This window comes from Panthera pardus, unplaced genomic scaffold (genome assembly GCF_024362965.1).
Source record: "Panthera pardus isolate Hobbes unplaced genomic scaffold, ASM2436296v1 HiC_scaffold_11, whole genome shotgun sequence".
Taxonomy (NCBI): Eukaryota; Metazoa; Chordata; class Mammalia; order Carnivora; family Felidae; genus Panthera; species Panthera pardus.
The window spans coordinates 97487825-97502752 of NW_026526666.1; the positions used below are offsets into that span (position 1 = coordinate 97487825).

The 14928-nt window shown below is 43.8% G+C and overlaps 1 protein-coding gene across 1 annotated transcript in view; it reads right to left on the reverse strand.

Annotated features, from left to right (window-relative positions):
- VPS13D (vacuolar protein sorting 13 homolog D) overlaps nucleotides 1-14928 on the reverse strand; it is a 257047-nt gene that overhangs the window by 82751 nt on the left and 159368 nt on the right. Inside the window, 3 exon segments of the mRNA XM_019461427.2 lie at nucleotides 3703-3717; nucleotides 3719-3871; nucleotides 4974-5108. Coding sequence (XP_019316972.2) covers nucleotides 3703-3717; nucleotides 3719-3871; nucleotides 4974-5108 — 303 coding nt within the window.

Genomic DNA, 14928 nt, shown 5'->3' on the forward strand with positions numbered 1-14928 from the left:
GTAATGTCAACTTTCTTTGTTTTCTCATCTTAGGTATAATTTTTATAACACAGTCCGCATTCTTGATATCAATATAAATGTACACAGCAATTCCTCTGAGTAGCAGCCTGCGACGCCAACACTGATTAGCTTACTAAACGCAAGGGAAATACACGAAGGACCCCAACCACATGGGGAGCAGGGTTCCCATCCAAGAGGCCTGGGGTCCCGGAAGGCAGTCCCCTTATGCAAGTCTGATGACAATATAAAGCATGATATCCAATAAAATGCACGATCACTGCCACCTGGGGCTTCATACAGACTTGGGGGTGGGGGCTGCGCTAAGGAGCATCCTGCCCTTTCTGCATAAGTTATATTCTCATGCGGACTTGCAGGCTTCAAAGACAGTTTTCCAGGGGAAGCAGAAGAACGAAGGAACAAATGAGACTTCCACAAATGAGGGAGAATAAAGAAAGGGCCCACCCAGTGCACCTGGGTGGCTCAGTCGGTTAAGTTTCCGACTCCGGCTGAGGTCACGATCTCACGGTTTGTGAGTCTGAGCCCCACATCCGGCTCTCTGCTGTCCGTGCAGAGCCCACTTCGGATCCCCTGTCTCCCCCTCTCTCTGCCTCTCTTTCCAAAAACAAACATTAAAAAGAAAAGAAAAGGAAAAAAAAGGGCCAGCCTCGCTCACCAGGACGTTACACAGATACTCTGGAGAAACCCATACAACGTCTCACCTGTGTGCGGAGGCCACAGGCAAGTTTCCAACTTCTTCATTGTCACGCACGTTAACTACAGAGGGTTCATCCCTGCCAAACTGGCCCAGATGGAGTCTGATTCTCCCACTCTTTGTGCCTGAGACCCTCCTCCTCTGTAGACTGGAACACTTTGGCTTTCATTTCGGGGGCGTTAATGGTTCCCTGGTGGCTAACGTCTAAATATTTTACGTTAATGCAAATGTAAGAGTCAAAGTGAGGACCCACTTCTCTTGTCCAGTCTATATTTTTCAAAGTTTTCATAACATCCTATCTCATTTTATCCTTACAGTGAGCCTGTGAAGTAGGTAGCTTCGGTTCCAGTTGAGGAAGGCCTCACAATAAACCAAAAGTGCATTTCTTTTTCAAATTAAAACAGAGCCCAGGGGTACAAAAACAAAGAAAGTAATCATAAAACCAAGGAGGCTTTCTAGGTTAATTAGAATTTCATCAAATTAAATAAAACCTTGTAGCTGGTCATTTACAAGTGAATATTTAAGTGCATCTGTTTATACCACGTTGAGTAGCTAAAAGAACGCAGGGCAATCCACACCACCACTGTGATGCTTTGTGTCGCCGGCGGGGGGGGGGGGGGGGTCCAAGGTCCCAGTGAGAAATGATTCAAGGCAGAAGTGGGCGTGATCATTCAGACTCTAAACCTGAGTCTGTTTCCCAACCATGATTTAGAAAGAAATTGTGGTTTATATACACAACGGAGTACTACGTGGCAATGAGAAAGAATGAAATCTGGCCCTTTGTAGCAACATGGATGGAACTGGAGAGTGTGATGCTAAGTGAAATATGCCATACAGAGAAAGACAGATACCATATGTTTTCACTCTTATGTGGATCCTGAGAAACTTAACAGAAACCCATGGAGGAGAGGAAGGGGAAAAAAAAAAGAGGTTAGAGTAGGAGAGAGCCAAAGCATAAGAGACTCTTAAAAACTGAGAACAAACTGAGGGTTGATGGGGGGTGGGAGGGAGGGGACGGTGGGTGATGGGTATTGAGGAAGGCACCTTTTGGGATGAGCACTGGGTGTTGTATGGAAACCAATTTGACAATAAATTTCATATATTGGAAAAAAAAAAAAAAGAAAAGAAAAGAAAGTCTCTCCTCCAGGGTGCCTGGGTGGCTCAGTCGGTTACGCATCGACTCTTGATTTCAGCTCAGGTCATGATCTCACAGCGCGTGAGATCGAGCCCTGCATTGGGTTCTGCACTGATGGCACAGAGCCTGCTTGGGATTCTTTCTCTTTCTCTCTCTCTCTTTCTCTCTCTCTCTCTCTCTCTCTCTCTCTCCCTCCCTCCCTCCCTCCCTCCCTTTTTCTGCACACCCCCATTCCCTGTTCACCCTCTCTCTCTCCCTCTCAAAATAAACATTAAAAAAAAAACAACAACAACGTCTCTCCTGCCTCTCTGTCACCCTTGCTATAAAAGTAACAGCACTATCTTGAACCACAAGCCAAACAGAACCTGTTTAGTAGAACTACCATACTGGACACTGATCTGAATAAAGAACTATCATCGCTAGAAAAGCATTTAGAAAACAGGAATAAATTCCCAGCTCTCACCCTGTTACCAAGATCACCGTGCAGTACAAAGTGTTGTTCAACTCACTTTCTCATCTGCCCTTCAAGACAGCCTCCTGTGTGGCAACATTAAAGCCTCTTTATGCTAAAGCCACCTTTACGTCCTCGTGGCCCACGGCACAGGTGCACCTGCGATTTCACTACAACACACTTTCTACCGGAAACAAGCTGAGAGCACAGGTGCTTTCTCAGACCTGATTCCTTCAGGAAAAGGTCAGTCTCTAGGAGGACAGTCTGTGGGTTGACACGAAGGGGAGGGAAGCAGAGGCCTTCCACATGTTGTCAAACAGCAGTTCCCCTCCAACTACCTTCCCCTTTCCCACCTTCACACGTAAAATCAGCTCCTGCCAAAGAATAAATTGCGGAATAACAAAACACCCCCTAAACAAGGAGCCGGTGAACAAGTCAACCAGACAGAAGGATGCAAGAGGATTACACCACTGTGCTTCCTTCTGCTGCTCTAGAAGCCTGTTTTAGTTTGGACTTTATCCTGCAACCTATGGGAAATAACTGGTAGATTTTAGGCAGGAGAACTGCACCATCAAATTCTATTTTTGTTGTTGTTCTTAAAAAACTTTTTTTTAACATTTATTTATAAGGTTTTGAGAGACAGAGAGACAGAGCATGAACGGGGGAGGGGCAGAGAGAGAGGGAGACACAGAATCTGAAACAGGCTCCAGGCTCCGAGCTGTCAGCACAGAGCCCGACGCAGGACTCGAACTCACCAACAGTGAGATCATGGCCTGAGCCGAAGGTCACTTAAGTGACTGAGCCATCCAGGTACCTCATCAAATCCTATGTTTTAATTTTTAAGTTTATTTATTTTGAGAGAGAGAGAGAGAGAGAGAGAGAGAGAGAGAGAGAGAGAATGAGCACACAAGCAGAGGAGGGGCGGGGGGGGGGGGGGGAGAGAGAATCCCAGGCAGGCTCCCTGTTGCCAGCACAGAGCCCGACATGGAGCTTGATCTCACGAACCGTGAGATCATGAGCTGAGCCAAAACCAAGAAAGAGTCCAACACTTAAGTGACTGAGCAACCCAGGCGCCCCTCAAATCCTCTGCTTTAAAAAGCAAGTTCATTCTGGTGGCACCGTGCAGGCTGCGGTGGAGTCCAGGGGGTCAGGCGGCCAGTGCAGTGGCCCAGGGAAGAGACAACCGGAGCCCGGGAAGGCAGTGGTGATGGACAGAAGATGAGATACTGTAGACGGCTCAGCGGAGCTGGGGCCCGGTCATCAGAGGGGAGGGGAGGCAGGGGAGGGGCAGGTAACGAAGCAAAGGCCGTAACTTCTCACAGCTTATCAGCGATGGCAGGAATCACGGTAACGCAGAGACCCCATGAGGTTAATGACGATAGAATTTCACCTTTAATTCCTTACCTTGGCAGCAGAGTTTTGATACGCCATGTGTGACATTTCTGATAAGGCCCCCGACATTTCCATACTTGATCAGTCCAGTAACCCCTTCGGAAACATCATTCAAAAGCCCCATGGGATTGCCGAGAAAGTCCACTGATCCCAGGATCCGAGCTGCCTGGCTGAGGAGTTCCTGTCAAATGGAGCAGAAAGAGAAGATGAAACCCAGCGCCTGTTGATACTTGCAGGTAGAATGTCCCAAGCAAAAAGGTTAGAAATCTGTCTTGTCCCCCATTCTCATCAACACCACAATGACCTCCGAATTCTCATCAACTGCAAGTTTCTAGGCTTTCATGAACTCCACCTAAGCTCTCCCAACGCATGTATCCCAGAGATTACTTCCGGTACTCAGAAAATGCGCCTCAAAGCTATTCCGAAGAATAAATAAATGCTCTGAAACAGGAAAGACTCTTTACAAACATGTGTTAGTATATACATCACATTCTGATGTTTCTACAAATAGGGAACTCAGCAGCAGCAGGGAGAGTTTTAGAAGGAAAATGAGGGAGGAGAGTATATTGGTAGCAGCCCCCTATCATCGGCAGGGGGGTGGTGCATAAAGAAGGCATGTTTCAGATCTAGCCAGCAGCCTACTTTCTGCGTCCAGGTTCCAGTGATATCTGCTCTGTCACTCTCCTTGCAGTTTTAGTGGAAACATCACCAATTAGGAAAGTTGAGGAAGGAAGCCAAGAAGGAAAGGAGGGACACGGGAGGGAGAAGGGAGAAAAGGGAGCAGGAATAGAATTTTAACTTAGACAGTTAATAAATTTGATATGATCTTGACCTATCTATCGAAGAATCTGGATAATAAATACAAAACAGAAAATGTCCAACTTGATAAAAAGAAAAATTGAAGTTCAACGCTAGGGCAGGATCTCACAGGCTCCAAGGACACTGATGTGGTTGTCAAAAGTTGCTCCATGTCCAGTAAATAGAGAGGTCACAATATTTTGTGTCACCATTAAAGCATCAATTAAACCCTTAAGAGTTGTTACGAATCCAGTGGAAGCCCCCGAGATCAGTTCTCTGAGGGACAAGACCAACAGCTTGTAAATCAAATACACTGTTTGAGGATTTTCATGATGTGTATGGGCTTCGCGGGCTGTGACCTGACCCCTAACAGCAAATGTTTAACTGGGTTCTCGACAGTAATGTCTTAGTAACCAAAATTCCCAAACAACCAAAACAAACATTCTGCTTGTGCTCCAGCCGCTAAGTATTTCTCCAAAGCTCACCTCCTGGAAATGTTTGAGGATATCATTGATGATGAACTCCTTGGTCTCATAGGGATGTACCCGAGTAAATGGATCCAGATTAATCACAGCATCCTCAAACCGAATCAGTGGAAATCCCAACGTGCTTTTTAAGGCCTAGTTAGGGAAGAAAGGAAATGACATACTTTAGCCATTTGATGGCCTTCCAGGGCACTATAATTTTGGATTCTGTGAAAACTACAAGTCATATCAATTTTCCAATGAGAGTCAAGGTTTTGATATTTATAAATAAGGATTTTCCCTGTAATTATAAAAGTAAAATATTAGGACAAAAAACATACATGTCACCCAAAGTAACATATATCACATCGAAATGAACATTCTTGGCTTCATACGGTGGCTTCTTATAGTCACCGTTAAGTTTGTGAGAGTCACTAGGTTGTTATATACAGCTGCAGTTGCTTAATTTTCATTGTTACACAGCATGCCAATATATAAATAAAACACAATTTATTAAACCACTGCTGTTGATGAACAGTTGTGCTGTTTCAAATTTTTGCTATTATGAACAATGCTGCTATGAACATTCATGGACACGTCTTTGGGAGCACATTTGTATGCATTTTTCTTGAATACATACCTGGGAGTAGAGCTGCTGTGTCACAAAGAATATACACATTCAACCCTAGTATATACAGCACTGTCAAACAGCTGTCCCCAGCAGCTGAACTGGTTTATACTCCCTTCAGCAGCCTATGAAATTTCCTGTTATTCTACACCCTCATTGACACTTGGTATAGACAGCCTTTTAAAAGACAAATATTCTGATGGGTGTGTAACGGTATGTCAGTGTGTTTTTGTTTTTTGTTTTTTTAGTTTTATATTACTTACTTACTTGAGAGAGACAGACACAGTGTGAGTGAGGGAGGGGCAGAGAGAGGGAGAGAGAGAATCCCAACAAGTCTCCAAGTTACCAGCACAGAGCCCAACGTGGGGCTCGAACTCATGACACCATGAGGTCATGACCTAAGCCAAAGTCAGACACTTAACCCACTGAGCCACCCACGCACCCCTCTCAGTGTGGCTTTAATTTCCATTTTCCTGTTGAAGAATGCACCTTTTAACACACATATTGGCCATCTGGATATCCTTTTTTGTGAAGTGCCTACTCAAGTCTTTTGCTCATTTTTGTAGTGGGCTGTCTGTTTTTTTCTTATTGCTTTGTAGGAGTTTTTCTTATACATTCGGTATAGAAGTCCCTGGTGAATAGATGTATTACAATTTTCTTTTCCCATTCTGTGACTTATTATTCTTTGAAAGGTGTTCTTTGATGATCAGATATTTTTTTTTAATTTTTTTAACGTTTATTTATTTTTGAGACAGAGAGAGACAGAGCACGAACAGGGGTGGGTCAGAGAGAGGGAGACACAGAATCTGAAACAGGCTCCAGGCTCTGAGCTGTCAGCACAGAGCCCAACGCGGGGCTCGAATCACGGACCGCGAAATCATGACCCGAGTCGAAGTCAGCCGCTTAACCTACTGAGCCACCCAGGTGCCCCCAGATATTCTTTTTTAATGAAATCCAATGTGCCAATCTTTTCCTTTATGGTAAGGGTTTTCTGTTTCCTCAGTAAGAAATTATTACCTACACCAAGGTCATAAAGATATTCCCTGTGTGTACCTAAAAAAATTTTATTGCTTAATTTTCACATTTACATCTATAATCTACTTGGACTTGATTTTTTTTTTTTATATGGTGTGAAGCAGAAATCAAGTTCCATTTTTTTCCAGATGGATATCTACTTGCCTAAGTAATATTTACTGAAATGATCACCCTCTCTCCTACTGCAGTACCATGTAAACTTTGTCACACGTTGACTAGCCATATTTACGTATCTGTTTCTCAATTCTGTTTCATTTTGTCCTGCCTTCTGCCAATACCACCCTGTCTTAATTACTATACTTTTGTAATGAGTTTTGAAATCTGAGAGTATACGCTCTCCAACTTTGTTTTTAGGATCACCTTGGTTATTCTTTGCACTTTTCATTTCCAAATTTTAGAATCGGCTTGTCAATCTGCCATAAAAAGTTGTTAAATTTTTCATTCAGATCTTACTGAATCTATAGATCAATTTGAGAAGAAAAGACAGCTTCACAGTATGGAGTCTTCCAGTGTATTAATGTGGTATGTCCCCTTATCTATTTAGTTCACTTTTCTCTTAATAACATTCCATTGTTTTCCATACAGAGGTCTTGCATATAACCTTTGCTGGATTTACTCCTAGGTATCTGTGATAGATTAAAAATGGCCAGGGGCACCTGGCTGGCTCAGTTGGTAGAGCGTACATAACTCTTGATCTCAGGGTTGTAAGTTCTAGTCCCACACTGGGTATAGAGATTACTTTAAAAATGGCCATATGGGGCGCCTGGGTGGCTCAGTCGGTTAGGCGTCCGACTTCGGCTCAGGTCACGATCTCGCGGTCCGTGAGTTCGAGCCCCGCGTCGGGCTCTGTGCTGACAGCTCAGAGCCTGGAGCCTGTTTCAGATTCTGTGTCTCCCTCTCTCTCTGCCCCTCCCCTGTTCACGCTCTGTCTCTCTCTGTCTCAAAAATAAATAAACGTTAAAAAAAAAAAAAAGGCCATATATTCTTTACATCTTGTAACAGTAGCAGAGACGACTTCATCTGCACTGACCTTGTAAGTTGCTTCAGTCAACAAGATGCAGCAGAGGTAACACTGTGTGACCTCTGAGCCCAGGCTTCAAGAGATCTTGGGAGTTTCTGCTCTGCCCTTTTGATACTTCCACCACGTGAAGAAGCTGAGAGACCATGTGGAAGGAGGTTCTGTTGACAGCCAACACCTAACACATAAGTAAGGTCATCGTATACGAGTCAGTCTCAGCTGACTGCCAGATGAGTAACCACAGGTCAGTCCAGCAGAAGCCAGCATTCAACAGAGTCCAGCCCACAGAATTGTGAATAAAATGACTGTTTTAAACCACTAAGTTTTGGGGTGGCTGGTTACACAGCAATAAATAATGATACTGTATTTGATGTTTTCTTAACAATGCTATAAATTACATCCTTCAAAATTTTCCTTCCCTCTATAATCGTTGCTGACATTGTACACCATCTCCAGTGACCTTCCTAAATTATCCATTCAGTTAACAACTTCTCTGCGCATTCTTTTAGATTTTCTAGGTACATATTTATGCTCTCTGCAAATAATAAAATTTTCATTTTCCTGTCCAGTTCTTATGCCTTTTATTTCTTCTTTAATCTTTCTAGACTTATTGCACTGGCTACAATCTCCACTAAGACACTGAAGAGTAGGGATAACGAGCACCTTCCCTGCTTTCAGTATCTCACCATTGAGTATGTTTGCTGTAGCTTTTTTATACATATACTTTATCAGATTCCGGCAGTTCCCTTCTATTTTTTGCTTGCTGAGTTCTTATCATAAATAGATGTTGAATTCTGTCAAAAGGCTTTCGTGCAACTATTGAGATAATATTTTTTCTTCTTTTATTTTGTCAATGTGGTAAATTACATGATTTATTTAAAAATGTTAAACCACACTTACATTCCTGGAATAAACCCAATTTAGTTATATTTTTTCTTATTCATTGCTGTATTTGCTTTGTTAATATTTTGTTCAGATTTCTTCCATGTTCATGAAAAAAATTCTAGTCTATAATTTTCCTTTATTTATTTTCAAAATATAAATTATAGTTTTCTAGTAAACTTCTCAGACACAGATATGGTTACTCTTTAATATTGTGTGTTTGATAATGCCAACGTCTGGTTTACCTGTGGGTCTGCTTCTAGTGTCTGTTTTTAAAATGAAAACTCTCGGGGCACCTGGGTGGTGCGTCCAGCTTCGGCTCAGGTCATGATCTCACGGTTTGTGAGTTTGAGCCCGGTGTTGGGCTCTGTGCTGACAGCTCAGAGCCTGGAGCCCGTTTCAGATTCTGTGTCTCCCTCTCTCTCTGCCCCTCCCCTGCTTGTACTCTGTCTCTCTCTCAAAAATAAATAAAATGTAAAAAAAAAAAAAAATTTAAAATTAAAACTTTCACAGACTTTGCATGAGTCTTTAGTTTCTAGTAGGCGGTTAAAGAGGCTTCATCCAATCAAGATTTGGGCTTTCTCAAGGCTGGATTTCAGTCTTTGTAACTCTTGGTCTATTTCAGTCTTTCTAAGGTCTGGGATAGTTTCAGGCCAGTTGTCTCAACTGACAACCAATTCTGTTCCTCCTCTTTTACTCTCCCTAGCACCAGAAAACTGCTAAAAGGTCTACTTAGTTTTCCCACCTCTCAACTGTTACTTTTTGCCAGGCTTCTCTCAGACTAGGTTACCTAGAGACTGGCACCTGCCTCAAGACATACAGCAGCTCAGACCACCAGGGTCTCTATTCTGCCTGTCCCTTCTAAGATACTAGCGCATCAGTTACCAGCTTAGTATCTATCTAATGTTTGCTATGTCAGTCCCATGAGACCACCAAAAGCCTTACTCAGACTCTCTGCCTTTTGGCAGCTGCTTTCTGCTTGACTTCTCTGCCTTTTAACACATACCAGTTACACATTCGGACTATCTCAAGAGTAAAGGCAGAGTAAATGGTGGGTTCACTTATCAAGTTTCCTTCCTCACATAAATCTTGGACTCTCAAGTCCTAGATATCTTGGTAGCTTTCCATTACCTTCAAGCAGACTTTTGGGTTTTTTTTTTCTATCGAGTTTTTCTTGTAATTCTTGGCTAATCTTGGTTTGCTATAAGCCAGTTAACAATTTCCAGATTTGGTCTCTTTTCCAATTACATATTTTTATTTATTTTTTATTTGAGAGAGAGAGTGAACAGGGAAAGGAGGGGGGGGGGGAGAGAGAGAGAGAGAGAGAGAGAATTTCAAGCAGGCTTCATGCCCAGCATGGAGCCTGATGCAGGGCTCAATCCCACGACCCTAGGATCATAACCTGAGCTGAAATCAAGAGTCGGGCGCTCAACTGAATGAACCACCCAGGTGCCCCACCATACTTTTAACAAGATTGGGGAGGTGGGTCTCCTGGGTGGCTCAGTCAGTTAAGCATCCGACTCTTGATTTCGGCTCAGATCGTGATCTCACGGTTCATGAGACTGAGCGCCATGTCAGGCTCTGTGCTGACAGCATGGAGTCTGCTTGGAATTCTCTCCCTCCCACTCTCTGCTCCTCCCCTGCTCACTCTCCCTTTCTTTCAAAATAAGTAAACATTAAAAAAAAAAACTTTAACAAGATTGATATTGCAAGGATTTTAGAGAGTATGCGAAATACTCTTCTTCTTTGAATGTGAAAACACTTTTTAAAAATTTTTTTTTTTTTTTTGGAAGGAGAGAGAGAGAGAGAGACCGAGCATGAGCGGGGGAGGAGCAGAGAGAGAGGGAGACACAGGATCCGGAGCAGCCTCCAGGCTCTGAGCTGTCGCACAGAGCCTGATGTGGGGCTCGAACCCACAAACTGTGAGATCATGACCTGAGCCGAAGCCAGACGCTCAACCGACTGAGCCACCCAGGCACCCCTGAAAACACTTCTTCATGCTAATAATGTTAGTAACTCTCTGATCCACATTGAATCTTTCCTTATATACAGTGTAAATAATCCATCTGATTTTCTATTTTTCCATATGGCTATCTAGTTGGTCTAACAGCACTTACTAAAACATCTATATATTGCCCCACTAAATTAAATGTCTTTACAGTAAAACCTCATGTGTAATTTAATGAACCTTCTATTTTCTCCTTTATTTTTTCATCTTTTAGCATGTATTTTCAGAGGCTGCCTTAGATTCTTTTGGGACAAGAGCATGTTTAATTGAAATGAAATCACGTAACTGAAGAAAATACAGAAGAAATTGCTTAAAACCATAGAATGGGGAAACTTTTTTGGGACTCCAAACATATATTCAAAAAGGTCAAAGACTGGTGGATTTGACAACATAAAAATCAAAAGCTTTTATAGGATTAAAAAAGAACCCATATACACATCAAAAGTAAAGCAAAAAGACAAATGAAAAAATGAAGGAAAAAAACCTCGCAACTTACATCAAAGACAAAACTTACATGAAGAGCTTCTACAATTACAGGTGATTAAAGACCAGTAATGGGATTTAAAAAATGGGCAAAGTGATAAACGGCAGAAAAGATTGGTTCTCAGAGGAAAAGGATGGCCCTTCAACAGAGGGGTCAGAAGTAGAGGAAAAGAAAGCTGTGACGAAGACAAAGAAACAAACAGAAGATAAGAGGAGAACCAGAAAGGAATGGGGAGGCCCGCGATCCCGAATACGGCAGAGGACCCTGCAGACACGAGGTCGGAAAAAAGGCCCCCCCGATCTGGGGCCTCGGGAAGTCACGAGAAACCTCCTACTAAATAACGTGAGAACAAAACTTTTTAGAGATTAAGAGCGCTCTTAGGTTAATTCAGCCTAACCCTCTCATTTTTTTAAATAAATAAAGCCGGAGAAATGTTAAGTAGATGACCCAAACTCGTGCAGTTAGTTATTAGGAGATTTTCGACTTGCACGTGCTCATTGGCACAAAAGTAACCACCTGGTAGGTGGAAAGCATGAAGCTCAGAATGGAGGATTATGCTGTTTCTCTTGAAAAACTTTCTGCTGTTCATTCACGCGTGCTTCACCCATCCACGTGCTGGTGACAGAGAAACTGAGGCCCAGCGGGCTTAACGGCTTTGCTTAGAGCCCCACGATAAATCTGCCGGAAAGGCGGGGACATCGGTTCGGCAGTTTGTTTTGCCAATACAACCCTGAACGTTACTTTCGTCTCAGAGAAGAGGAAATGAGATCCAAACAAAGGCTTAAGGCAAAAGCTTTTTTACCCCAACTTCCTCATCGTAACCAAATACTGAAGAAGAGGTACCATTCGGAGTAGCAAAGACTTTGAAACCTCCACCAAGTTGTCGAAACCCTCACGAGAGACACCATCCCCTTTCTGAATGGCTAATGTGCTTTGTCTGAACCAAGGAAATATCTGGCCCTTTGGTAAAACTCTTCACCTCGTCATTTACTGCCTCGGGGCCTCCCACATTGGACAAAGCGGAGAGATGCAGCCTTTGGTATGAATTATCCTGCCACCTTCAGGTTGTTCCGGTCAAAGTAAAAGAGATGAGAGGGAAAGCCAAACAGGGCTCTTTCCCGCAGCGACCGACGAATCAAGTACAGTAGTATACAAAGCTGATGCTTATTTACTTAAGGAGCAGACAGTTTCCTGTTATAAAACGGATTCTGCAGAAAGCAACGTGTGCGCAGAAGTTCCTAATAAAACTAGGAAACTGTCCATTCCTACCTCCTCCAGACGAAAACCGCTGAAGTCTTCCAGAAACTTTACAGAGTCGAAAGAAGAAATACCTGTCCATATGCCATAAGGTCTCGGATCACAAGCCAGTCCCTGGCCCACGTCCTTCCCTTTCTTAGTTTATCCTGCACTAAACAAAACTGTCTGGAATTCATTCTTTAAAGGTTTATTTATGGTACATAGAGACTGTTTATGTGAAGCAGGGTATTTGCCCATTTCCCTCCCGGGACAGTGTTTAAAACTACAGGGATATTTCCCTCTCTGGCACTTTCTGAAATACAATTAACAATACTGGATCTTTTTTCCTTTTAACAAATCTGGTTTTTATTTAGGGAGGGGAGGAAAAAAGTAAAGGGTCTGAAGTTTCCCAACAAATTATTTCAAGCCTTTGAGAAGACAGTTTTAGGCTTTTTAAATAGTGTCTTTGTTTGAAATTCCCCCTCACCCCCACCCTCTCGCTCTCTGACCATTAAAATGTGGGTTTTCTTCCAAACTAGATTGCTCAATTAAAGCCCTTCTTTTGTAATACCCCAATGCTCTAAATGGGAAACGGACTGCATGCTGGAGGCCACCTCGTGAAACCTTTTAAAGGCTCCTGGCTTCTTTTGATCTTTAAAAAAACCAAAGTACATATAAACTACCTGGCGTTTTCGATATTACTCCGCTACCCTCTAACACACACACTTGGGACTATAATGGGGAGGGGGGTGGAAGGGAGGAATGTGTGTGCACTTGTGAAATGGAACTATTATCTCCCCCTTCTCCCATCACGGAGAAAGGAATCCAATCGAGACAGCAGATGGGAAACTGCTCCGAGTCCTTCTCAACAGACACTATATCTGGCAATAATGTACCCTCAGCGTAAACCTGAAGAGGCTTCCCCGTGAGATTTCTGACAGCCTCACTCCTGGCCTGGAGTCAAGAGAATCAAGATAATTATTCCTTCAATACCAAAGACATGGTTACCTTTTAGTCAGACTCTTGTGATTCCCATTCTGGGACAGCACTCCGTTCCCTAAGTACATACTTTAAGCAGTACATATTCATCTCCAAGAGCATATCGCTCTTCCCAAGAGCTACTAATAAGGGGATATTACTCTGTTAGGAAACTCTCTGAATAAATGACATTATTTTATGAGCCCCCGACTCCACCAGGAGAACTCGAGACACAGTAAAACGGTGACTCCCACAGGCTGAGAATTTAACTCTGAAGCCCCAATTCCCCGACACCCTGCCTGAGACACGGATGTGCCCCCATCACGGTGCCCACCCCCCCCCCCCCCCACCTCAGGACAGGGCCGCTCCGCTCAACTTCTTTAACAATCGTTTGAAAACGCCTTCCAGCGGATCCTCAGAACAGTGCCGAACGAAACATTCAGCTTAACCGGTTCCCAGCTCGTCGTGGAGCATACACGCAGGCACGGAGGCCATGTGACTGGGGGTCTGGAGCTACTTCAGCTGTAAGAAGCCATATTGCATTTGGCAGTCTGGGGGAAAGTTCTCTGCTGGGAGCAATCTGAAAGGAATAGTTAGGTGTCTGTGTTTCTAAGGAAGATGAATTTAAAAAACAAGAAGTCCTTCACTCTCAGGAAATGCTTAACATTGGTTTGTTGGGCGAGTGCCAGGTGCTCTGGGGGAATATACACTTTATCAAACAAACCCATTCCAAAGGGTCACATAAGTCAAGTGGATACTTGGGGATATTAGCAAGATAGTGGTTTTCCCATGGATTTTCCCCCCACTCGCATGCTAATTGTAAGTATCTCCAGTCTCCTGGGAAACATGAAATTAAAGCCAATCAAGCAGACAGGAGAGTCCGTTGGAAAGGGCACACCGCGCTGTTCTCGCCACGGCGGCAAACAATCGCCGCGACTCTGGTCCTGCCCAGCACGCTCCCAACGGCTCACGCCCGGCTCGCCGCGGGACTGAAGCAGTCACCCTCGCCCTACCAAGTATGATCTGGCGTCGACCAGACTATACTGTCTCGTTACCTATATGTCTATTTTAGAAGTTGTGTGTTGGCAGACTGCATCACATGAGGCCCACACATGTGTTTTGTTAGGCCCACAAGGTTTTTAAAGAAAACAACTCAAATCAGTTGCCAACATTTCAAAACCAGGAGATTCCACATAAAAATCCAGATTTCCGGCTTCACTTTAAAAATCTGAAGCTCCGGCAACACTGGGTTCACATTACCCTATGACAGCAACGGGCTGGAGCTGAGCCGAGGCTGCCCCCTCAGACGAAGCGGGCACGCCCCGCGTGCAATGGTCCCCACCATACCGCTTCACTTAATACTTCGCTGCCACAGTCCCTGTAGGCATCTGAATTTACGACTCCAAGTTGATTCCTTATTTGTTCAGGTCTATGGCTATTCCTACTCAGAAGAGAGACCATCATGTGGCATCTCAAAGAAGGCAGCATGGGGCAGTGGAGATGTCCTCGGCTGGTGGTTAGTGGCGAGATGAGTGCCTTGATAACCATCTGCGAGGGCAACGAAGGAAAGAACCAGAAGCAATGGGGTCAAGCTGCAGTGAGGCAGATTTAGACGCAATCTCAGCGAAGACCTAACAACCACCCGGGTCCTACTCCTGTTCCCATTACATCTACCCCCACAGGCTCGAGTGGAAGAATGCGCTGAAC